The following is a 22702-nucleotide window of genomic DNA, read 5'->3' on the forward strand; positions in this document are numbered from 1 at the left end:
TTTCACTGGCAGGCCCCAGGCTGCCTGTGGGAGCAACAGAGAGAAGGCCTGAGGTCTGGGCGGCTCAAAGACAGAATGATCCTGGACCTGACCCCTCTCCCCGCATGCCCCCCACAACTCTCAAGAGCTCCCCTCACAATGCCATGCCAGGCTGGGTGCACAGATGGCCCTGGCCTGACCATCTGGGGGCCCAGCAATCACCCAGCATTAGTCACGTAGCAGCTGGAGCTCTCTCCCTCCCTGCCCCGAGTGTCTTCCCAACTTCAAAGGAGACAGGCTCAGGCCCAGGTCTCCTCATGACTGAAGAATGTTCCGCCTCAAAGGATATGAGCAAACGGCCTGCTGCAAAGGAAGCAAAAATAAATGGCTTTTCGGCATGGCGAGAGATGCTCAGCCACGTGGGGCAACCTGCTGGGATCTTGGAAACAGAAGGTTGAGTGAAAGAATTGAGAAACGAAAGGGAAACTTTTCTATCAATTAAAAACACTCACATATAAAATAACGCTACTGATCTCACAGAGGCACATACACACCAGGGACTTACATCCTGGGCCTGGGCATCAAGGACGAAGGAAAAAATAAAATAAAAGAATAAAACGAAACAAAAGAAGACAAGGGAGTGTCTTGACACAAACCAATGATCGCGTGTTTAACTCGACAGACAAAAGGCATCTGCTTCACTCTCATTTTTAAAGAAGTTTAAACTATACTAAGATTCCTGCTTTCATCTGTTAGAGTGACAAAAAATAAAAAAGTTCATAATATACAGTGTTTGCAAAGTTGTGGGGAAACAGGCAGCCTTTCCCATTGTTAGTGGGAGAATACAATCTCTATAAAGTTCAATTGGATCAGACAGGTTGAAAAGTAAAATGTCCAAATCTGTCATAAAATCTGACTCCCACGGATACACACATACACATTAAGAGAAAGACAATGACTACAATATTGTTGATATTACCATAGCAAAAAAAAAAAAAAAGTGGCAATAACCTGAAGGTCCAGCAATAAGGGGACGATTAAGTAAAATATGGTCCAGCCACACACGGAATACTATGCAGGTGTGAAAAAGGATGGTGCAGGAGTGTATGTGATGAATTAGGAAGATTAACAAGATATGTCAAGTGAAAAAAAGCAAGATGCAAGACATTGGATGTAAATTGCTTCTATTTGTTTAAATAAAAAGGGTCTATAATCATGGGTATTTGCCGATGTACAGACTTTTTTTCTGGAAGAGCCCACAGGAAATTGGAGGCAAAGTTGCTCTGGGAACATAGACTCAGAAACTCCAGGGTTTCGAAGGTGGGAAAAAGACTTCATTTTCGCTGCATACATTTTTGTGCCATTTGCATTTTTTGTTACTTACATTTTATTGTTTTCCCTATGTTTTGAAAGTATTTTTTAAAAATAGAAAAAGCAACATTCATAAATATCACAGAATTTAAGCAATAAAACGTAAACGACATGAACCGATTGCCCCTAAGCTCTCCCCTGAAACTGCTACTCTTAACGGCTTTCCAGATTTAATAAATGATCTTAAATTTTGACATGCCTCTGTACTGTTTGAACTTGTAACAAAATGCGTGACTTGAAATTAAACATAAAATCTCTTTCTTTTTAAGTCAGAGATGAGCAAGGAGGCCATTGTAGTTGTAAATGGCGACCTGGACCGGCCATGGAGACGGGAGTGGCTGGCCGATTTCAGGAGATGAATGTTAGGGCCAGGTGCACAGGCAAGTAGAGACAGGAGGAAGGGTTTGCCAGAGGCTCCCATGTCCAAGTCCACACTGGGCCCATGTGTCTGTCCTGGCCGGGACAGGGCCAGGTGCAGGGGCCCAGACAGGGGAGTCTGGGGTCAGGGGTGGAAATGCAGTGATAGGGGTCTTGGGCCATCGGGAGTGGGTACAAGGGGGTCCTGGACATTAGGCGCTGGGACCCTTGAGGTCAGAGCGAGATTAATGGCTGATGTACTCAGTTTCAAGAGTTAAACTCCAGACATACACAGGACTTCCGGAGTCTGGATTCACTGCTGTGAAATCAAGGAAGAAGATGATGGTGATGGATGGTGATGATGATGACGATGATGATACTAATATTAACAGTGGGCAACACTTTGCAGCACTTACTAGAAGCCAAGTGCTTCACACACGTTAACTCATTTAACCCCCACTACCACCCTTTAGACAGCTGTTGTCATCCCGATTTCATAGGTAAGAAAACTAGGGCACAGAGAGGTAAAGTCACTTGTCCAAAGTCACATAGTTAATGTGAGATGGAGAAGGGCAGGGTGTACCACTGAGCAAAAAGGAGGTCCCTTCACTCCAGAGTCCCAAATCCAACCTTCCTCTCCTGCCACCACTGCATGGACGACTGTAACAAAAGAGAAAGAGACTGCTCTTTTCACCACATCCATGCCAGCAGTGGGTATTATCATTTTTTTTAATTAATTTATTTTTTTGCCAACCTGTTGATTTAGAGGAGCCCTTCCTTACAGCCCTGGGAAAGTCATAAACATTGAGAAGAAAGTTACAGTTGGATAAGAGAATGTCGTTGTGCTAAGGAATTACACACTGAGATATTTAGGTGTAAAGAAATGTTACATCTGCAACATATTCTCGAATGATTCCGGGAGGGCGGGGCGAAGCGTGGTGACTTCTCTCTCCAGAAGAGAGAAGGATGGAATGATGAAACAAACGAAGTAAAATGTTAACCGGTGGTAAACCAGAGTAATTCACAGTACTATTCTTGCTACTTTTATTTCAAAATTAAGTCTTTTCAAAAGTCCCCAGAATCCTGCTGTGGTGGATAACCCCTCCTCTGGCATTAGCTCAGGCTACGCTTTTTGGTTCCTCTTTGTTGTAGCCCCTAAAGGTCTCCCCTTCAATTCTGTGAGCTCAGTCGTCCATTTATAAGGCTACTTGCCACGTTTTACCCAGAACCCCTCCGTGTCCTGGTGGGAGGGGTTCCCGCTTCTCTACTGGGTCCACTGCTCAGCCTCTCCACTCCCTGAGGGCAGGAACTGTCCCTCTCACGACTAAGCAAGCTGCGGGCTATAGGCTGGGTTCAAATCTCAACTCTACTCACGCACCCCTAGGAAAACCATGTTACTCCCTTTAGCCCCCCTTCTTCATTTGCACAGGGTATTTCTGTTTAAATTTTTTTTTTTTTTAATAAAACACAGACACAGAAAACCACAGGTGAAGAAATGGAGCTTGGCCTGTGGCCACAGACCCCTGCAGGAACCCTGTCCCACTCACGGCCCCTCCCTCCCTCCCTCCTAAAGTAACTCCTACTCTGACTTTTAGGGCCATAGCTAGTGTTTCTTTTTTTTTTTTTTTTATAGTTATATCACCTCTGTGAACTCCCCAGACGCTATATTTTGTCTTGCCTAGTTTTTTAAAAAACTTGATATTTCTAAAGTTTTTTCATTTGTTTCCCCTTCTATGCCTTTCTTTTCCCTCGAGTTTATCAGCTTGTGCTGACCGTAGCTCTGCCGTGTGTTCCGCATGCTATGAACTTCACATTTCCTTCAAAATGGTGGCCGGATCCAAAGCCTTGATCAGGGATATTCGTGAGGAATGTAGCTGTAAGAGGAGTGGCTGGCACAGGTGGGCCGCCCCCAGATGCAGTAGCCCAGACAGTTTGGGGGTGCCCACAAGGCCTTGACTAACGCTCAGCCAGGCGAGACATCCAGTCTCAACAGTCCATCCTGGCTTCTCTCCCGGATTCAGACCTACCCGGCCCACCTCAGGAACGTTCCAGACTGCAGCTGGCTCGTCCCAGTGGGAGCTGGCAGCAGCATGGCCCATAATTTTAGCTGTTCCTCTTCCCTAAAATTATTTCCCATCTGGAAATGGCTTCCAAACCCTGCCCAGGAAAGAGTTGGTGGCACAGGGAACATTTTTCTATTTAAAAAAAAAAAAAAAAAAAAACCCTTAGAAATCTGAAGCAAATATAATGATTAGTGGTGAAATAATGAAAACTTACCTCCTAACCACTAAACTGAGCCTCTGCAGCCCAGGCTCTGGAGGCCAGGCTGAGTGCCAGCTGTATACCCTGCCTTGAGGGGTTCTGTCGCAGAAGAGCAGAAGGTGAGAGGGACAGTCAAGGCTCTGTTCTCAGGATGCCCTGTCCCACCCTGGGCACGGACAGGGGTCTGGGGCAGGTCCTGGGAGGCCTCGGATGAGCTAGGAAGAAGGATTTGGCCAGGGGCCAAGTGGATCGCTCAGCCACTGTGGGCTGTTGTGGGTCATGCAGGACATTGCTGGATCACAGAGGGGCAGCTTTCTCTATAGGGATTCCCTCGCAGTTGCTCTGAGCATCTCAAGGGGAAAATCTCCCTTGCTGCTAGCATCTCCTTATCACCTCGCTATCTCTCGTGTCCCTTTTAACAAAGCTCCAGCAGGTGTCTGCTTCCAGGCTGGGCTCCCAACAGCATCTGGCAAGAAAGTAAAGTTTAGCTCTCATGGTGTTTGTTTTCATCATTATATTCTAGTCCTAATAAATGATAATAGCTTTTCTATTTCTGTTCATGATAAAGTATAGTTTCCTTTGTAATGAAACAGATTTAGTTTGTTGTTTTGTTTTTTAAGTGAGTGGGGAGTCCATTTAAAATATAGATTAAAGAAGGCAGAGCACAGACAGCACAAAACTGCTGTCGAGTCAGCTGAAGTTTGGGAGAGAGGTTCCTTGGTTAAGCAGGCAGACTTTAGAGCTTGAGAGCCTGGGCTTGAATCCTGGTTCTGACACTTGTGGGGCTGTGTGATCTTGGGCAAATAACTTGCCCTCTCTGAATGTTGTTTCTTTATCTGCACAAGAAAGAAAAATAATAACATTTCCCTTATATAGTTATTTCTGAGGCTTTGATAAAACAATGCTGGAAAAACACTCCACACCGTGCCAGGCATGTGAAAGACTCAGGTAATTCATTCATTCGGCCAAAATTCACTGAGCATCAGTCCTGCGTCCATGGCCTTTCTTCGAAAAGCAGCGAAATGGAACTTCACTGAGCAGGTTCGAACCCCAGCCTGCCACTTGCTGGCTGTCTGAACAGGTTGCCCCACCTCTCTGGGCCTTAACTTCCCCATCTGTAAAAGGGGGATATTGATAGTCCTTTGCGGTTCCTGCAGGAGGTGCAAGGCCATCTTCTGCAACCCCACTGACACCCTGCATGTCCTGTGTGGGACCCCAGGGGTCTGCCCTGCCTCTAAGTCTCAATGAATCGAGCTCCACCATCTCTCTGCCTCATCCTGCCTTCCTCCCATCTTTTTGTTGCCCTTTGAGCTAAACTCAGCTATTGGGATGTCTTGAGCACCCCAGGGCCTTTGCACACACTGTCCCATCAGTCTGAAATGTCCTGCTTCTCTCTGAAACATCAGGTGGGCTTCCTCCCAGCCCCCTGAGGCTAGGCCAAGCTTCACGTCTCTGGGCTCCCCCACAGCCTCCCAGTTCCAATTCTCTGATATGGAGGGTCCATGAATATTTTAAACAGATTATTATGCTTTGCTACGGTCCACCCTCTTGCCTCCCTGCCTACAGGAGACCACAATCATGGTATTGGATCCAAAGGCACGAGACCTGCCCGCCTGCGTACACCCAGCATACAATGCGGCCTCAGTTACCGCCTCTGCATAGTAGGGCAATAACAGCACCTCCCTCAGTCTGGTTGTTGCGAAGGCTAACATAGGAAGCCCTTAGCACAAAGACGGGGAGAGCGAAATGCTCAAGGTAGGGCAGGAGAAAGGCATCTTCTGGTAGGACGAGGCCTCTCAGACCAGAGCGGGGTGGAGGGTGGGGGCAGAGGGCCTAGGGTGAGGCAAAGGAGGTGACTAGGGGGCAAAATTTAAGGATGCGCTCACCCTCTGGGCCCTGCAGACCTGGGAGACAGAGGCTTCCCAGATCTCTGTCGCCCTCTGCTGGTCATTCTGCAGAATGACAACCCCTCCCCTCCCTCTGCTCGCGCCGTTTCTGGCCCTCACCCCCAGCCACAGATGACCAGAAGTAGAGCACCCGACCAGCTTAAGAAGCACAGGTTCTGCCTCTGCTCCTGTGGAAAACTCGTTTTCTTCACGTAAGCTGCAATAGGAGACAATGCCTCATAGCGCATGGCAAACAGGAGAAACATTCCTTAAACATCAATTTCCTTCCCCAAACACCAGCATTTAACAAGCACCTACTATGTGCAAAGGACTAATGAAGATGACTGGGAAATGAGCCCTCCCCTTCAGGGCTTAGGGTGTGGAGAGAGGAGGAGGAAGGCGGGAAAGGTGGCTGAAGTAAGACATTGCCCTGTTGAGAACCTACTGAGCCCACATACTGTTCTAAACGCTTGTAAATTAATGAATTTAATGCTCTCAGAACACAATGAAGTGGGTACTATTTTTATTCCTGTCCGGAAGCAGAGGCCCAGAGAGGTTACTAGCCTGTCTAATGTCACACAGCCTTGGCAGCGCAGGTGGGACTAGAACCTGTAAAGTTCTAGAGTGAGGCCAGGGGCGTTGTGCAGATCATCTATTTGTTTATTCAACAAATATTTGTGGAGCACCTACTATGTGCCAGGCGCAGTGCTGGATGCTGAGGAGAGAGCAGTGACTATAGAGACACAGCCCCTGTCCCCAGGGAGCTGTTCACATGGAGGAAATGAGCAAGACACACGAGTAAAATATACGTCACTGGGTGATTCTTGCCGTATATAAAAACAAGTGCAGAAGGAGGAGGGCTGGAGTGTGTTTCCATTTTAAATAGTGAGGTGAGGGCCTTGAGGCCATTTAAGGACTTTGGTTTTCCCTGTGAATGAGGTGGGAGCCATGGGGGATTCTGAGCAGGGGAGGAGCAAGGGGGTGACAGGCAGAGAGGAGTCTGAGCGACGCCCTGGGCGTCTGGGGAGTGTGAAACTGCCTTTGAGTTGGAGAAGGCTGAGGGCAAGATCGGGAGTTCAGTTTCAGATGCATCCATTCTGAGGAGGCAGTTCGTGTGGACGTGGCGTTTGGATTTATCCGAATAAGACGTCTCCCGACGGGGCACAACGTGAGCCGGGGAGCGCTGCGGCGGCTGCGGTTGGTGTTATCACATGAACTTGGAGGGATCATTTCTGGTCTTGACTTCTCCGGCTGCTGCTGCAGTGTCTCTTTAGGCCACCAGGTGGCGCCAGCCAGCGCACAGCGGGCAGACTCGCGGGCGACACAGGCCACCAGGACAGAATCCCAGCTAACGGTGTTTGGACACGATTATTCTCTGTGGCCCCGGCTGTCTTGTGCATTGTTGGTCATTTAGCATCACCTCTGGACTCCACTCACTGGACCCACCAGTATGACAACCAAAACTGTCTTCAGAAATTGCCAAGTAATCCTCTGGAGAGAAAAATAACCCAGAAGCGGGCCGACCTTCACAGGGTCTGTCTTTGGCATTCTGTCTCAGTGGCTGCTAAGCGCATCCACACCCTTTCTGTAACCCAGGCAGTTCTGGCCACTGCCGCCTGGGCTGAATGCCCCCCGGGACACTGCATGACAAGCTGCCACCAGATCTGGCCTCTTTCCTTTGCCTTATGGCTTCGGGCGAGCCCGCTGCTCTCTCTGGACTCACAGTGTGCCTGTTATCGGGCCCAACTGCCAAGTTCACGGTGCCCCCTCTCTCTGTGCTGTGTGGTGTCCTGTCACTTGCTGATACTGGGCTAGGTGGGAGAGAGGAAGAGCTAGACATCAACGCACGCCGTGGGGAGCCCTTTGGGGCCCCAAGAGCCCGGACTACTGTGGGCGGGGCAGAAGCCAAGCCTGCCTTATCGGAGCCCCAGGGGCCCAGGCCCCAGCCAGATAACAGGACCCAAGAAGAAGGAGACTCGGGCACTACAATGTGGCTCCTCTAAGAGAGAGAAAGAAAAGGCAGGAGGAGGGGAGGAACAAAGGGATTCTAGAGCTACCATCTCATTTACTCCTCATGACGACCAACGACCAACGACGATGATGATATTTGCAGATGAGAAAACGAAGACCCAGAGAGGAAAAGTCCTGGCTCAAAGTCTCCAAGCCAGGAAGCGGCAGAGCCAGGATCAAATTCCAGAGCCCTTTGACAGGGCCAGACAACCCCTCAGATTCTAAACTTTGATTTTTCCCTCAAAAGCATACAGAGGTCTGGACTAAGCCTCCAGGGGCCAGCCAGGCCTGGTTGTGAAACTTGGAGCAAGGTAGGCCCAGGGGAGCCTGGTGGCCTCTCTGGGGACAGTCCAGGACAATCAGGCCATCAAAGAGTTGCCGGCCATCAAAACTGCCTCCCGGTTGGAGCCTGCTCTGTCCAGGGACCTAACCCAACCAGGGGGGGGCAGAAGCCCATTGCAACATGCTGGCCATCGAGGGCCGGGGGTCCCATTGTGGAGATGTGAAAACAGAGCCCTAGGATGTCCCTGTAACTTTCCAAGTTCACGCAGGGAGAGCGGACACAGTTGGTGACACCCAGGGGACAGGAGGCCTGGCTCGTTCCCGCCTCCGTTGCTTATTTTTCCAGCGATCCCCTCTTTGTAGAGCCTCAGTGTCTCCCTCTCAGGACCTCTTGTGTTAAAAAACACAAAATGCCGCCCTTGACCTGTCGTCTTGCTCCGAGTGTCCCAGCCCTCCATTCCGTCCCACGGCACGTTTCTGGTGAGCCTCGTCCACCCTCCCTCCCTGACCCAGTTCTCACGCCATCTCTCCGCAGGGTCCTCCCACCAGGTCTCCACCCTGCGTGCCAGCACCTGGCCCTCGGTGTCACAGTCATTGCTGCCGAGTCCAGTCATGGCATTCCGTGCTCATGGTCGTCTCTCAGCAATGTTCCCGCCAAGTTCTGTCTTTAGACCCCCGCTACCGTCCCCGGCCACGTCCTTGGGGACCTCACCCATTCCGCTGCTGTAGAGAAACACACGCACGATGAACCTCACATTCCAATCAGCTTCCTGACCTACCTCCTGGGCCCTGGACCAGAATATCTAATTGCCTACTCGAAATGTCTTAAAAAGACATTTTGATTTCCCAATACACTTATTCCTCCCCTGGCCCCCTGCGACATCCAGTCAAACTCCGAAGTTGAGCATCGCTCTTGAATGCCTCCGTTTCCCTCACCAAAATATGTCCCGAAATGTCCACTCCTGTCCAACTCCACTGCCACCACTCTGGCCCAAGCCACCACCATTCTCATCCATGGCCTCCTTGCTGGTTTCTCTGCTGACGCATATGCTTCTCACAGAAGCCAGAGAAAACCTTCAGGAACGTACATCGAAACATGTCACTTGCCTGCTGAAACCTTCCAGGGGCATCGGGCTGCCCTTCCCAAAACTCCAGAGTTCCTACGGTGGCCCGCAAAGGCCCCATCTTTGCCTCCTCCCATCCCCTTCAGCCATACTGGCTTCCTATTACTTTCTCCAATAAGCCAAGTTTTCACCATCCAGTAGAAGCCCCACCCTGTGCCTTGTTCACACTCAGCTCTCGGCATGGCTGGAATTCACTTGTTTACTGTCTCCCTCTCCCCAGAATTAGTTTCATAAAAGCAGGGACTTACATCTGTCTTGTTCAGTGCTGTGGACGAAGACCAGGTTTGAGAGCAGTGACTGGCACATAGTAGATGCTCGATAAATATTTGTTGGATGGATGCGTGCATGCATGAATGGATGAATATGCAACCAGATAAACGAACTTAAATCTCACCTTTAATTATTCCATGCTCCCTCTCAAGAACCTTCCTTGGCTCCCCACTGCCTATAGAATGGGCAGCAAACTCTTCTTTGTGCAGCCAAAGCATTCTGAAGTGGTCCTGAATGGGGTGCTCACTGCACCCTCAGAACATAAAGAAATTACTCATCCTAGACCATTAGGAAGTGGGTGTGATGCAGAAGTGGCCATGTGACCTTGGGTGAGACTCTCCTCTGAGTCATCATCTCTGGAGAATGGACTTGTCACCACAGAGTGGCATATTCAATTTCTATGGCTATTCTGATTGGTCCCCATCTTTGGCTGGGTTCACTGGGGGACAGACTCAGACAGATTTTGGCCAGCAGTTTATGGGGAGACCATCACCTGCCAGGGCCTGAGGGCAGCGAGGCGGGCGGAGGAAGATGTTGTACAACTTGTTTTTGAATGTGTTTGTAAATATTTCCCAACTCCACGTTAGCTCTCCTTATTTATGTCTAATCTTGCTCACTTAACTTTTTGTCTGAATTTGATTTGCCAAGATTTATCTGTTTTTCTAGTGCTTTTCTCCCAAAGAATCTTTTTTAAAAATCTATTTTATTTATCATTTCTACTGATTTATTTTTACTTCATTTATTGCAGGATTGATCTTTAATGTCTCACTCCTATTTTTTTTTTATTACATTTTTTATTTTCTTAACTTGAATGCTCGATTCGCTTGTTTTCAATTGTTTTAATATGGAGTTTCTAAGGCTCCAAACCTCCTCTGTGGGCAGCATGGGCTGCATCTCTTATGCTTCAGTATAAACAGTGTCTACTTTTTATTACTCTGGAGTCTAGTCTAGATAATTTGTCATTTCGGTTGTGATTTTCCTCTGATTCTGGGGTTATTTAGAAGAGCAGCTCTTATTTTTCAAGAAGTTAAGAATCTGAAGTCTCCGCCGAGGATTTACTCTTTGTTATATTGGATTATGAAATAAAACGGTGGCTTGCAAAAACCTCTCCTGTCACACTTGACTTTGCCACTTACCAACTCTGACTAGACCAAGTGACCTTGCTTCTCCGAGCCTGCTCTCCCATCTGTAAAGTGGGTAGGACAAACGGTTTCTTTGTAAGAGAGACCTGTGGCCATCGGGTTGGAAGTGGGGCCAGGCCACTTGTCCTGAAGCTGCCATTGCTTAGCAGCTCACCATCTTATGTTGTATGTTTATCCAGGCAGCTTTGGGAACATTGAAACACAGGTACCTACTAGGCCCTGAGCCACCCTTGATGCTGCCACTGACCATCATGATGACACCTTAGGCCTGATGTGAAGTCCCTGGTGTATGACGGATGCACGTGCTCGCTCCTAACTGGGTCCCCACAATGCTACAGTTTAGCAGCAGCTCACCATCTTATGTTGTATGTTTATCCAGGCAGCTTTGGGAACATTGAAACACAGGTACCTACTAGGCCCTGAGCCACCCTTGATGCTGCCACTGACCATCATGATGACACCTTAGGCCTGATGTGAAGTCCCTGGTGTATGACGGATGCACGTGCTCGCTCCTAACTGGGTCCCCACAATGCTACAGTAGAGCTGGAGGCGAGCTGCTCCCTGTCGGTCACGATTGCTGAGTAATGTTCATATTTACTATCACATGTGGATTAGCTGCAAGGATAAACCGTGAAGGGTAATTTATGTCGCTTGTGAAATGAATTCTGCTCGTGGCTGGTGGAAATCTTCCCCACGAGGTCAGGGGCCCTGTAGCTCCTCGAGGAAGCATGGCTCTGCCTCCTCTCGCCGCCAGCCAGACCTCTCCTCCCTGCCACCTCTCCCCATGCCCCTCAGGTCCTGGCACTCACAGATGCTGCTTGTTTCGTTTCCAGGACAATGGAGGTGGCTTGGTGAAACAGCCGAATAGGAAAGAGGTTCCTCGCTTTGTGGGGAGGTTGGGGGCGAAGAATAGGACGGTGTGAGGTGTAAGGCTGCTCTTAATTCTAGAAAGAACAGGGACCAGGAAAGATGATCTGTCTGTAGCTGGATTCCACGACTGGAACCCCATAGCCTGGGAAAGTCATTCCACTTCTCTAGGAGTCAGTCCGTTTCTTGAGCAGTCAGATAAAGGGAATTAGATAAAACCTGGGCTGGTCCATATTTTTGTAAGGACAAACTGTAAGCAAAGAAGACTAGAAAGGCACTTCTCTCTGTCTCTGTCTCTGTCTCTCATACAACAAATATTTTAACACCGTCGATTGCCAGGCACTGCTCTGGATGCTGAAGAGAACTGAGATTCTTGCCCTCAAGAAGGTTACAGGATAGAGGGGGAAGAACAGATCATAAACCAGAGAACAAATAAAGGAACAAGTAGATCCACCTAATGATGTGAGGTGAAAAATAATTACACGAGACTGGGACGCTCGCCACTCAGATGGGTGTGCAGGGCAGTCAGCCAATGTCTCCGATCAAAGGAGGCTCCCAGCAGGGGGCGGAGCAAGGGGAAAACCCTGGAGGTTAAGACACCAACATGGGCTTTAAATGCTCTGTATACACACCACCCTACATAAGAAGTGCCAGGCTCAAATACAAAATTTAACTTTTTGCACTTTAAACTGAATTAGTTTAGGCAAGAGACTGGCAAAAGTTTCCTGTAAAGGGCCAGATAGTACATATTTTATACTTTGGGGGCCATGCGTAGTCTCCATGACAACTACTGAATTCTGCTACTGGAACTTGAAGTGGCCATAGATAATATGTAAACAAATGGACATGGCTGTGTTCCAATAAAACTTTATTTATAAAACGAGGCAGCTGGCTGGCCAGAGTTTGCCAACCCCTGAGTGAGGCTAAAAATTAATAGAAATGTGAATGGCGAAGGAAGATCACAGAGCAAGAAAGAAGATCCAGGAAACGTAAACCAACATGTGTCCTGGCTTGTTTATCACCATGTAACACATAATAGCCACAGGGCGAGAGGAAATCAAACTGCCCAACAAGAGAAGAATAGACAAGGAAGCTAGGCTCTGTCAACACAAAGGAAAAGGAAGCGACAGTGACGTGTGACAGATTACACAGAATCACAGAAAAGCAAGTCCGTCAGGTGGAGAAAGGACTCACCACACGGGAAGGACGTGCTGATTATGACCTTAAACGATGCATTCTTTGATCTTGGGACATGGCTGAAGAGAGAGCTAACAGGAGATTGAGGGTAATGGGGTTAGCATGACATTTTTGTGTTTGTCATTTCGCCTGAACAGATGATCAAAAACAGAAGAGAAGCAAAACATTTTTTTTTTTTAATTTACAAATTAATCCAACAAATATCTAATAAGGGTCGATCATATTAGGAGTTACCACGATTGAAAGTGGGGGTAAATGGGAGTCCCTATTGAAAGGGGGTGTTGAGAAGTAGGATTCTGTTATCTTTTTTATTGTTAATTACAGTAATATATGTATAACATAAAATTTATCATCTTAGCAGTTTTTATGTGTACAGTTCAGCATTGAGTGTATTCACATTGTGCAACCAGTCTCCAGAACTTTTTCATTCTGCAAAAATGAAACTACATTTATTAAACAACGACTTCTCTCAGTCTCTAGCAACCACCATTCTACATTATGTTTCTATGTTTAACAGCTCTAAAAACCTCAGATAAGTGGAATCATACCGTATTTGTCTTTTTGTGACTGGCTCATTTCACTTCACATAATATCCTCAAGGGTCATCCACATTGCAGTGTGTGTCGGAATGTCTTTCTTTTTAAGGCTAAATAATATTCCGCTATAAGTACCCCATTTTATTTATCCATTGATTTATCTAGTGCTTCTACTATTTGACTGCTGTGAATAATGCCCCTGTGAACACATGAGTGTACAAATATCTTTGAGACTCTGCTTCCATTTCTTTTGGATATAGACCCAGAAGTGGAATTGCTGGATCACAGGGTAATTCTATTTTTAGTTTTTTGAAGAAATATTGTTTTCCGTAGCATTTGCACCATTTTACATTGTTGCCAACAGTTCACAAGGGTTCCAATTTCTACACATCCTTATCAACACTTATTGGAGGCAAAACCATTTAGAACTGAAATCTTGGCTGTATGTGTCACTTCCTAAGATCATAATGTTTTGTTTGTCTTTCTTTCTAATTAGAAGAGAGAACAAGGACCTTATTTTGCTCACTGTTCAATCCCTGCATCTAATTCGGGATTTGAATAAGGTTATGATCTAAGGTACAGCGTAGGTGTGCCAATATTTGCTAAATGAATGAAAGAATGAACATTAATTTGACCGATAACCAGATGAGGGAAGATAATGGATACAGAAAGAGCCAAATGCACCCAACTCTGAATTCCACATAGGAGCTGGTGACCTTGGTGAAGTCCCATATTCTCCTTTGGAAAAGGGAGGCGACGATACTTTTCCACATAAGGTCATTGTGAAGAATAAATGCCACAACGTGTGTGAGTTGCCTAGCACCACGCTTGACACGTAGTAGGTGGTCAATCAATGGAGGCTCTTTTATCATGGCGGTTTCATCATAAAGCACCACATAAAACTACAAGGTACTTTTACTATAAAAGCCTAATTCTTCAGACCAAACCCCCAAAGGAGAAGGAAATTGGAGGCAAGATTTCCAGTTGGTGGCAAGATCATGGACATTTCTATTGAAAGAATAGTCTCAATGGAACTAAATACAAAATAATATCACAATATAGAAAGATGTCATAAGATTTGTTTGCCCATTCTTAGGGGTTCTTCCTTTTTCACACTATTTTTGGTCATAAACCCACCGACTAATAAAAATGTAGTTGCAGGGTAATAAGTTGGTCATGGCTGGAGTGGACGGTCCAGCAAAAAAAAAAATTGCTAATTCTGGAGATAAGACTTAATATTGTAAAGATGCTCTCTTTCCAAATTAATAACCCAATGCCATGCCCATCTTAATTCTACATAGATTTTTTTCATAGAAATTAAGAAGACAAATCTAAATTTCACTGAATTAAGAAAATATACAAAAATAGCCAAGACATTTTTGATAATAATGATGAGGTTAGACAGGCATGTGCACTCTGACAACCCAAAGAGCTATTCACTTATGATTTATAGACCCTTCTGTATGCATATTCCACTTCTAGAAAAGCTTACATTTAAAAGTTAGAGGAGGGTCTGGAAGATGAGAGACACTTGTCTAATAAAAACATACTATAAAAATATAGTAATGTAAATTTAAACCGTGTAAGGCAGAATAGCTCGGTGGAATGGAAGACTCTTGCTACAGAATTTAATGTCTCGGATATAGTATTGCAAATAAACAAAATTATGTAATAAATACTGTTGGGACGATTAGCAGTTCATTGAGAAAAAAATAAGTGTGGGCCCTCCCCCTATCTCGCATCATACACAAAATCAGTTCCGGGGGGTTAAGGATATTAGGGGCATGGTCATTCACAGATGGAAGAGAGGTTAATTCACCCTGCTTGTTCATAAAATTTCCTGGGCCCAAGAAATCAGAGAAAGAGGCTGACAACCCCATCATGGCATTAGCAATTTATTAAGGGATTTACATACAAGGTACATCTTGGATGGAGGCAAGAGGGTGTGGATATCCTACGTGGGCAGACGCTAAGGAAGTATATAGAACAGGGCAGGATGGATGGGGTACTGGCGTGGGAAAATGTCTTTCATGCTTGCCAGGGCAGCAAAGGCCTCATCCAGGAACCAGCATGGCTGGGAGCATAGGGGAGGGGTCAATCAGAGAGTCTCTGAGGGGATTTATGGGGAGCCATCTCTGTACTGGCCCGGATCTAGCTGGCGGGTTTGGCGCTGTTCCCATCCTGGAAGTCTCTCTTCCACGCTGCCTTTTTGTGGGACAATTTGGTAAGTTCGAAATGTGCGAATCCTTTGCCCCAGCAATTTCAGTTCTTGGACTCTCTCCAGGTGACCTACTTAGATCCGTGCACGTGGATTTATGTGCAGCTGTGTTCACTGTGGTGCATACAATGTGATAGTGGAAAATTGAAAACAAACTCCACGTCCACTGGAGGGGAACAGCTAAATAAATTAATTCCCCCGTCCACAGAATGGGTTACTACATGTGGCCATGCAAAGGAATAGGGTAGGTCCAGTCATTCATTCAGTCAATAAGTATTTACTGAGCACCTACTATGTGCCAGGACCAGTTCTTGGCACTGGAGATAGAGCAGAGAACAAAGCAGTATCGACCTTCACGGGGATTACATTTTAGCAGGGTTGACAGTCAGTGAACAAAGAACCAATAAATATACAATAGAATTCCGAGTAAGGAATCTTGTGAAACAGAATAAAGGTGAGGGTTATGGCTGGCATTTTACACTGAGTGCTTATGCAGTGTCTCTCAGGAGTGACATCTGAGCTTTATTGGAAGGAGTCCTTCAATCGTGAAGAAGAGGTCTCAATACAAAAGTAATGACAAGACAATTTATGTGTAAGTCTACATGTCTTGGTCTCCCTATACACACATGTAGGTGTATAGGGACAGGTATAGGCACCTGCCAAACAGCTGGCATTGGAGGCAATTAGAAGACTTTTTTCAGTGAGCATGTACTCATGTATAATAAACGTCTTCGTGAACTATGTCTGTGAATGAAATCTCGTTAGGAGCACCTATGCGAGAAAGAAGTTGGATCTGAGGAAGCTCAAGAGGTTCAGAACATTGACTTTGGGATAAAAATGGCCTGGTGTTCAAATCCAGGGTGGCACCGTGTGCTAGTTTTGTGACCTCAGGTAAGGAGCAGCTTTGTGGCTTCTGTTCCAGGGTCATCTGGCAATGTCTGGTGACATTTCTGGTTGTTACAACTGAGAAGGAGGGGGTGCTCTTACTGGGTGCTGCTAAACATCCTACAGTACGCGGAGGGCGGCAACCCTCCCGTTCCCCATACAAAGAATTCCCCGCCCCCAAACATCGAGAATTGAGGATGAGGAAATTGCCTTAGAGCAGTAGGCAATATCTACCTTGTAGGGTGAGGACTAACTGTGTACAACGTGCTTAATTAGCACAGCCCCTGGCACGGAACGAACCCTTGATAAACGGGAACTACTATTTTTATGACTGGACTTCCCCCAAATTAAAACTGTTTTGAGCGGGGAGAAAGCAGTAAGTAGCAGGAATCACCTGTCAAATTCTAATTCCAGGGACTTCCTGGAGGGGATCCCTGCTCTTTTTTACAGCAACTCCGGTCACCATAGGGTGCTCACGTCTGCTAGTTAGAGGTGGTGTGTGAAACTCCTCATTCTCCCTGGTTTTATTTTTTGGTTTTTTTTTTAGTCTCCTTCCCTGTCACCAGTTCAAGAACATTCCTGCCGGATTGTCCCCGGTCTCTCGTATATTCAGCTATCTTTCTCTGGTAGCCATCTCCCAAGAACACACTCAGGTTCCTCTTGCTGGGAAATCAAAATCAAAACCCTCCTCGAAACCTTCTTACACTGCTGGGTGGGAATGTAAACTGGTACAGCCACTGTGGAAAACAGTACGGAGGTTCCTCGAAACATTTAGATTGACCATATGACCCAGCAATTTCTCTTCTGGCTATCTACCCCCCAAAATTTGAAAACATTTATCTGTAAAGATATATGCACCCCGATATTCACTGCGGCATGCTTCATGGTGGCCAAGGCATAGAAACAATAAAAGTATCCTTCGATAGATGACTGCATAAAGATGTGGTACATTTATTCAGTGGAATATGACTCAGCCATAAGAAAAGATGAAATCCTGCCATTTGCAACGACGTGGATAGATCTTGAGATAATCATGCTAAGTGAAATAAGTCAGACAGAAAAAGTTGAGAACCATATGATTTCACTCATATGTGGGATATATAACTGAAAGCAACAAACAATAAAAACCTACAGACACAAATGACAGTTTCGTGGTTACTTTCCCAGAGGGAAAGGGGCGAGGGGAAGGTAGAAGAGGGGAAAGGGGGTCAAATATATGGAGACAGAAGGAGATTTGACTTTGGGCGGTGAACACACAATGCGATATACAGATGACATATTATTGCATTGTACACTTGAAACCTATATAATTAACCAGTTGTATTATATTATTATTATTATTATTATTATATAATAATATATTATATAGTTATATTATATTATGTAGTTATATTATTAACCAGTCACCCCAATAAATAAAAAAAAAACCGTTAGCCTCACACACTTGCTCCTGAGACCAGCCTTCTCTTTTTACCCCTTGGCGTGGAATCCGAGATGCCTGCACTCGCTGCTGCTTCATTTCCTCCTTGCTCAGCCCACTCAGCGATCCCCCGCTCCCGTCCCCAAGTCCAGCAAAATGGCTCTTGCCACGTGACCAGTTGCTAATCACTAGTTTTCACGCATCTTGCATCGCTTTTTTGCTGCCTCCGCTGTGGACCACTCCCTCGAGCATCTCTTGACTCTTGACTCCTGTCCCATCCGCTCATCTCCCTCTCCTCACACTTCCTGTCTGCTCCACCCACACACCCTCGACTGTTATTAAATAAAGGCTTGGGCCAAGGTCACCTTCTGCTCTCCCTCTATGCCTCCTGCTCTACTCCGTCCCTGAGCAATCTCATCTACTCCTGGATCTTCACTGATCTCCAACACCGGACACAGATCCACCCCTGATCCTGACTGTTTCTCTGAGTCCTCAAACCAGAATATGTACAACTGCCTATTGGCTATTTCTACTCGGTTGTCTCGAAGCCCCCTGAACTCAATACACTCACAACTGACCTCACGATCTCGCCTGTGAACCTGGTCTAATTCCAGTGCCCTGGTCTCAGGGAATGGCCTAGCCATTCATGCAAACGGGGAAGCTGGCAGCTTAGTGGATCCCTCCATCCCAAGGGCTGTGTGTCCAGGTCCTGTATTACGTCAGCATCTCTGCATCTCCTCTCCTCCACACCGTCCCCACACTACTGCCCTCCCCCAATAAGCCCTCTACTTCTTTGCTTCTCTGCAATCCACTTTCCCTGCAACCCAAGCCATCTATTAAAAATTAAGTCTATTCACATCACACCCAGTCCTACCTGCGGAAAATCCGTGGACCCACTGTTCTCAGGATAAAATCCAAACTCCTTATCTTGGTCCACAAGGGCCTGCACTAGAGTCTGGCTCTGTCACCTCCCCAGCCAAACTGTGCCAGGTGTGCCTCTCTGACCTCTCTCCAGCCTTACCAGCTTCCGGTTCCTGCAGCTTGTCAGGCGCCCAGCTCATCTCCCCTCAGCTTACCCACCCCACCTCAGAGACGCCTGCCCTACTGGGCACTCACGGCCCACTGGTTATCGTCTTCACAGCACTTATCATGGTTGGAATTTTAATCATGCCCTCCTCCTGGGAGGACAGGGTGTGGGGAAAAGCAGTAAGCTTATGAGACCATGAACCTTGTCGTCTACCCTGAGCACCTGGACACAGAACTTCATGCTCGATAAATATTAGTGAGTGGTAAACACTCAGCAAATAGAAGCTGTGATTACAGGCAGGTTCAGGCAGTTGGCAAACTCCTTTGAGACCCAAAGTCCATCGATCCTCAGCCTCCTCCTCCGGCCTGCCCAGGGGTCTTATTTCACTTGGGTGTCACCTGAGCCAATTCTTGAAAGAAAACCCCAGTGAGGGAGGGGGCCTGGATGGTGCAGTGGGGTTCAGCTTTTGCTCCATCGGCTGAGTTTTTCAGTCAACCGGTCTGGTTGCAGAGGTCGGGCGGGCAGTATTTCTCCAGGAACACCCAGCGGTCAGCCGGGCAAAGCGGACAAGTGCTTGAAAGAGCAAACAAAGCAGCCGAATGCCCGTGAGAACGGAAAGGAAAAGCCCCAAGTAGCCAAACTGTCCTAGACAAAGAGAGACGACCACCCAGGTTTAGTTCTTGAATATGTATTTTTTACTGAAAAAATCATTCATAAATTAACATACAAAAATGTACAAACACATGAGTAAATAATGTAATGACAAAGGACTATTTCTGTGAAAAGTGTTTTTTAAAACATCTTTAGATTTCAGTGCAAAAATGTACCCCTGGCACCTCTTAAAACATAAGAACAAGCTCAAAAAAACATAGTGATGTAAATGAGCTAGCTACGTTCAATGTCATCGTCAATGGTGAGTGGATACAATCAATACATGTGGCTGTCGCTCAGCTTTTAATGTCTGTGGTAGAGGAACTCCAAAGGAGTCCCTTTAATGGCAAAATTAATATTTTTGCAAATAACTCCCCCCCCCAAAAAAAACAGAGTGAAAGGAAAAACCTTTCCCTGTACACAGTAATCAAAGACAAGAATGATTTAAGGAGTCGCCTATCAGTAGCCTTAAAGAATCTCAGCTGCCAAAATATACGCAAGGTCACATTTGGTTCTTATTGTTCTTCTTTTTTAACATGAAAATTTCACACCACTGACAGCACACAGGCCTGTCTGTATGTTCTTAACGATTTAGTTTCCCACACAATACTCAGCTTGGTGGATAAGTAACTAACGGTGCACAGTAAGAGATTTCATACTAATAAAACAAACTGACACATGACTGCAAGATAATTTAAGTGACCCTGTGAAAAGGGACCTTTCCTTTTTCAAATCAGGTGTGAGCCTTCTGCCAACATTTGGTTCTTGGTGGTAAATAAGTTAATAAAAAAGCTTCAAACAAGATCATTTTATAACACTGCCAAGAATCGATCCGTCTGTCCCGGCAAATTCTTCCAAATGACATCATAGTTTTGTCACACTGAAAGCAGCTCATAGCTTTCAGTGACAAAGAAGGGAGGAAAATGGGAAGGGTGAATGAGATGCACCAAGTCCAGCACAGAGATCTGGGAGGGGAGTCCCTGGGGGAGGGCGGGGGTGGAGAAAAGGGGAAAGAAATCTTTATTGCTATATGCACCATACATCAAAGAAAATCCAGATGAGCGTCTGTGTGTAATGTTCCCTCGTGAAGGTCTTTTTTAAAGCATGAAATTCTCAAATTCTTTTAAAACATATGATACAACTTACCAGCGTTTTCAAGGGCAGCGGCCTGCTCTCTCATATGAGCCGATAAGAGCTTTGCAATGCAATTTATTTTCTAAATACCACTCTTTTCAAAAGAACAAAAACAAGAACAAAAAACTAAGCCTGGCCAATCACTCCCACAGCTTGTGGGGATCATATGTCCATGTAACCAACACATGCAACAACAAAAAACCCCAACCCACACATGTATACACAAATAGACCCCTACACACGCATCCATGTAAACCATGAAAATTAAGGAAGTTGAAGGCAAACAAGGCAATTAAAAAAAATATGAAGTACTCTTTAGAAAGTACCCCCAATCACGATATATAAATATGTTTTATGGAGAAGGAAAGGGAAAAACTGGCATTTTTCAGAATTCTGCAGAAGCCAACGGGGACTAAGGATTGAGGGATTTGGCTCAGGGAAAAACAGAGGCACAAAGTCAAATGCCATCTAGAATCTGACTTCAGAAAGCGCATGGGGATGTGACTGGAACGCTTGGGCTCTTGCATCCGGGAGCTCAGTTCATCTCAGTTCAAAGCTCTGATTTGGTCTAACCCGGATCCCAGAGGACCCAGAGCACACGAGTGTCATCTGCTCCCTGGCTAAGTTCATCATTCAACAGTTCATTAGTTCTATGTAAGGTTAACAACGTTGACAAAGAATCTGTCCAGAAACCAAAAAAGGGAAACAGCGGCGGCATCACTGCAGCTAGTTAATTTAGGCACAGATTTCAGAAATTGTGACCACGTTCCACAAGAGCAAAAAAAAAAAAAAAAGAAAAGTAGAGAGAGAGAAAGAAAAAAGAAGACACAATCCATCCTCTCTCCGTGATGATGAGAGGACAAGACAAAGTCCAGAGACCCGGGGGGTGAGCCTGCCTGGCCCTCCCCTGACGGTTCGCTTGGAGCAGGGAGAGCAGCCTGCTGTTAATAAAAAGCGGCCCCCAGTTTAGCAGAGACTGGGAACAGCGCACACTGCCCACAGGGGTGACCAGAGGGAGTCAAGAGCGAGACTTTGGAAGAAGGGGGTGGGCGGGGCAGAAGTTAGCTACCGGTGACAAAGATTGGACTATTTTGTTCTTTTGTGACATGCCCTAAATCCACTCCCTTCCAAAATGACAGCGATTTGGGACATATACTCTTCCACTGCATTTTAACGGAGTTCCTACATTTGCCAACCAAATAAGTGATCTAATATATAAATCCTCAGTTTGAAATGAAGCCAGCTATAAAATTAAATTTTAAAAAGGCATTTTACATGGCTTATTTACAATTATACTTCTTCAAGAAGTGATTGTTACATGTCTATTTATCTTCCCCAATCCCTCCCACTCCACCCTCAATCCCCACCCAAAGCAGATAAGTTTTTTTTTTTTTAAATGAAACCAAAGAGAACACCAGAGATGAAGAATGGTGTATGGAGTTTCATTGCTCTTCCTCAGACACAGCTGCCCTGTGGTGGGTTTGCATCTTTGCCCCGAAGGCCAAGAGGCGCCAAAGGCCATTCGCAGGAACAGACGCCGGGCGGGACCGCGGCGGATCATGGTTCTGGAGGTTGTGGATAAGACGGGACGGAGACGGGGGGAGAAGAGCAGCAGGACAGACATCTGTCTTGAGAAAACAGAAAGCTAGTCCTGATGAGAGCAGGTCTCGAGCCGAATCCCACGATCCCAGCGGGTCCCAACAGTGGAGGCGTTTTGTGCGTGTGCTCTGTTCACATTTTCTCCTGGAACCCTGTGATCCTCCATGAGACACTGTACTTGTAATTCTCGTCCTGTGTGGAGCCCCAGACGTCTCATCAGGCTGCTTTCTCGGTGGCGCTGGGTAAAGAAACGTATATTCTCTCCTCATGTCAGTACTCCGTCACCTGAGCCAGCTCGGGTGTCAAATTGACAGTAATGTTTTTATACAAGGCGTCGTATGTGATGTTTGCAAAGTAGTTCAAGTTGTTGAGGCCGTCCAGCCCTTGCCGCTCCTTGGACTTCCTCAGCAGCGCATACCTGTCGATGCAGAGAACAGAGCTGGCTCTGAGCAAGGGTCCAGTCTCCTCCCGACAGAGGATGGAGC

At 46.4% G+C, this 22702-nt stretch overlaps 1 protein-coding gene across 3 annotated transcripts in view; it reads right to left on the reverse strand.

Annotated features, from left to right (window-relative positions):
- Window positions 1-19505: 19505 nt before the first annotated feature.
- B4GALT5 (beta-1,4-galactosyltransferase 5) overlaps window positions 19506-22702 on the reverse strand; it is a 54603-nt gene continuing 51406 nt past the window's right edge. For 2 of the 3 annotated variants that reach the window (XM_025039756.1, XM_025039757.1), the window contains exon 9: window positions 22488-22635. In XM_025039756.1, the coding sequence (XP_024895524.1) occupies window positions 22488-22635 (148 nt within the window). Of the gene's footprint in view, window positions 22636-22702 lie in introns of all 3 variants that reach the window. The other variant, XM_025039755.1, reaches the window with a different exon arrangement.

The sequence above is a fragment of the Pteropus alecto genome, unplaced genomic scaffold, assembly GCF_000325575.1.
Source record: "Pteropus alecto unplaced genomic scaffold, ASM32557v1 scaffold45, whole genome shotgun sequence".
Taxonomy (NCBI): domain Eukaryota; kingdom Metazoa; phylum Chordata; class Mammalia; order Chiroptera; family Pteropodidae; genus Pteropus; species Pteropus alecto.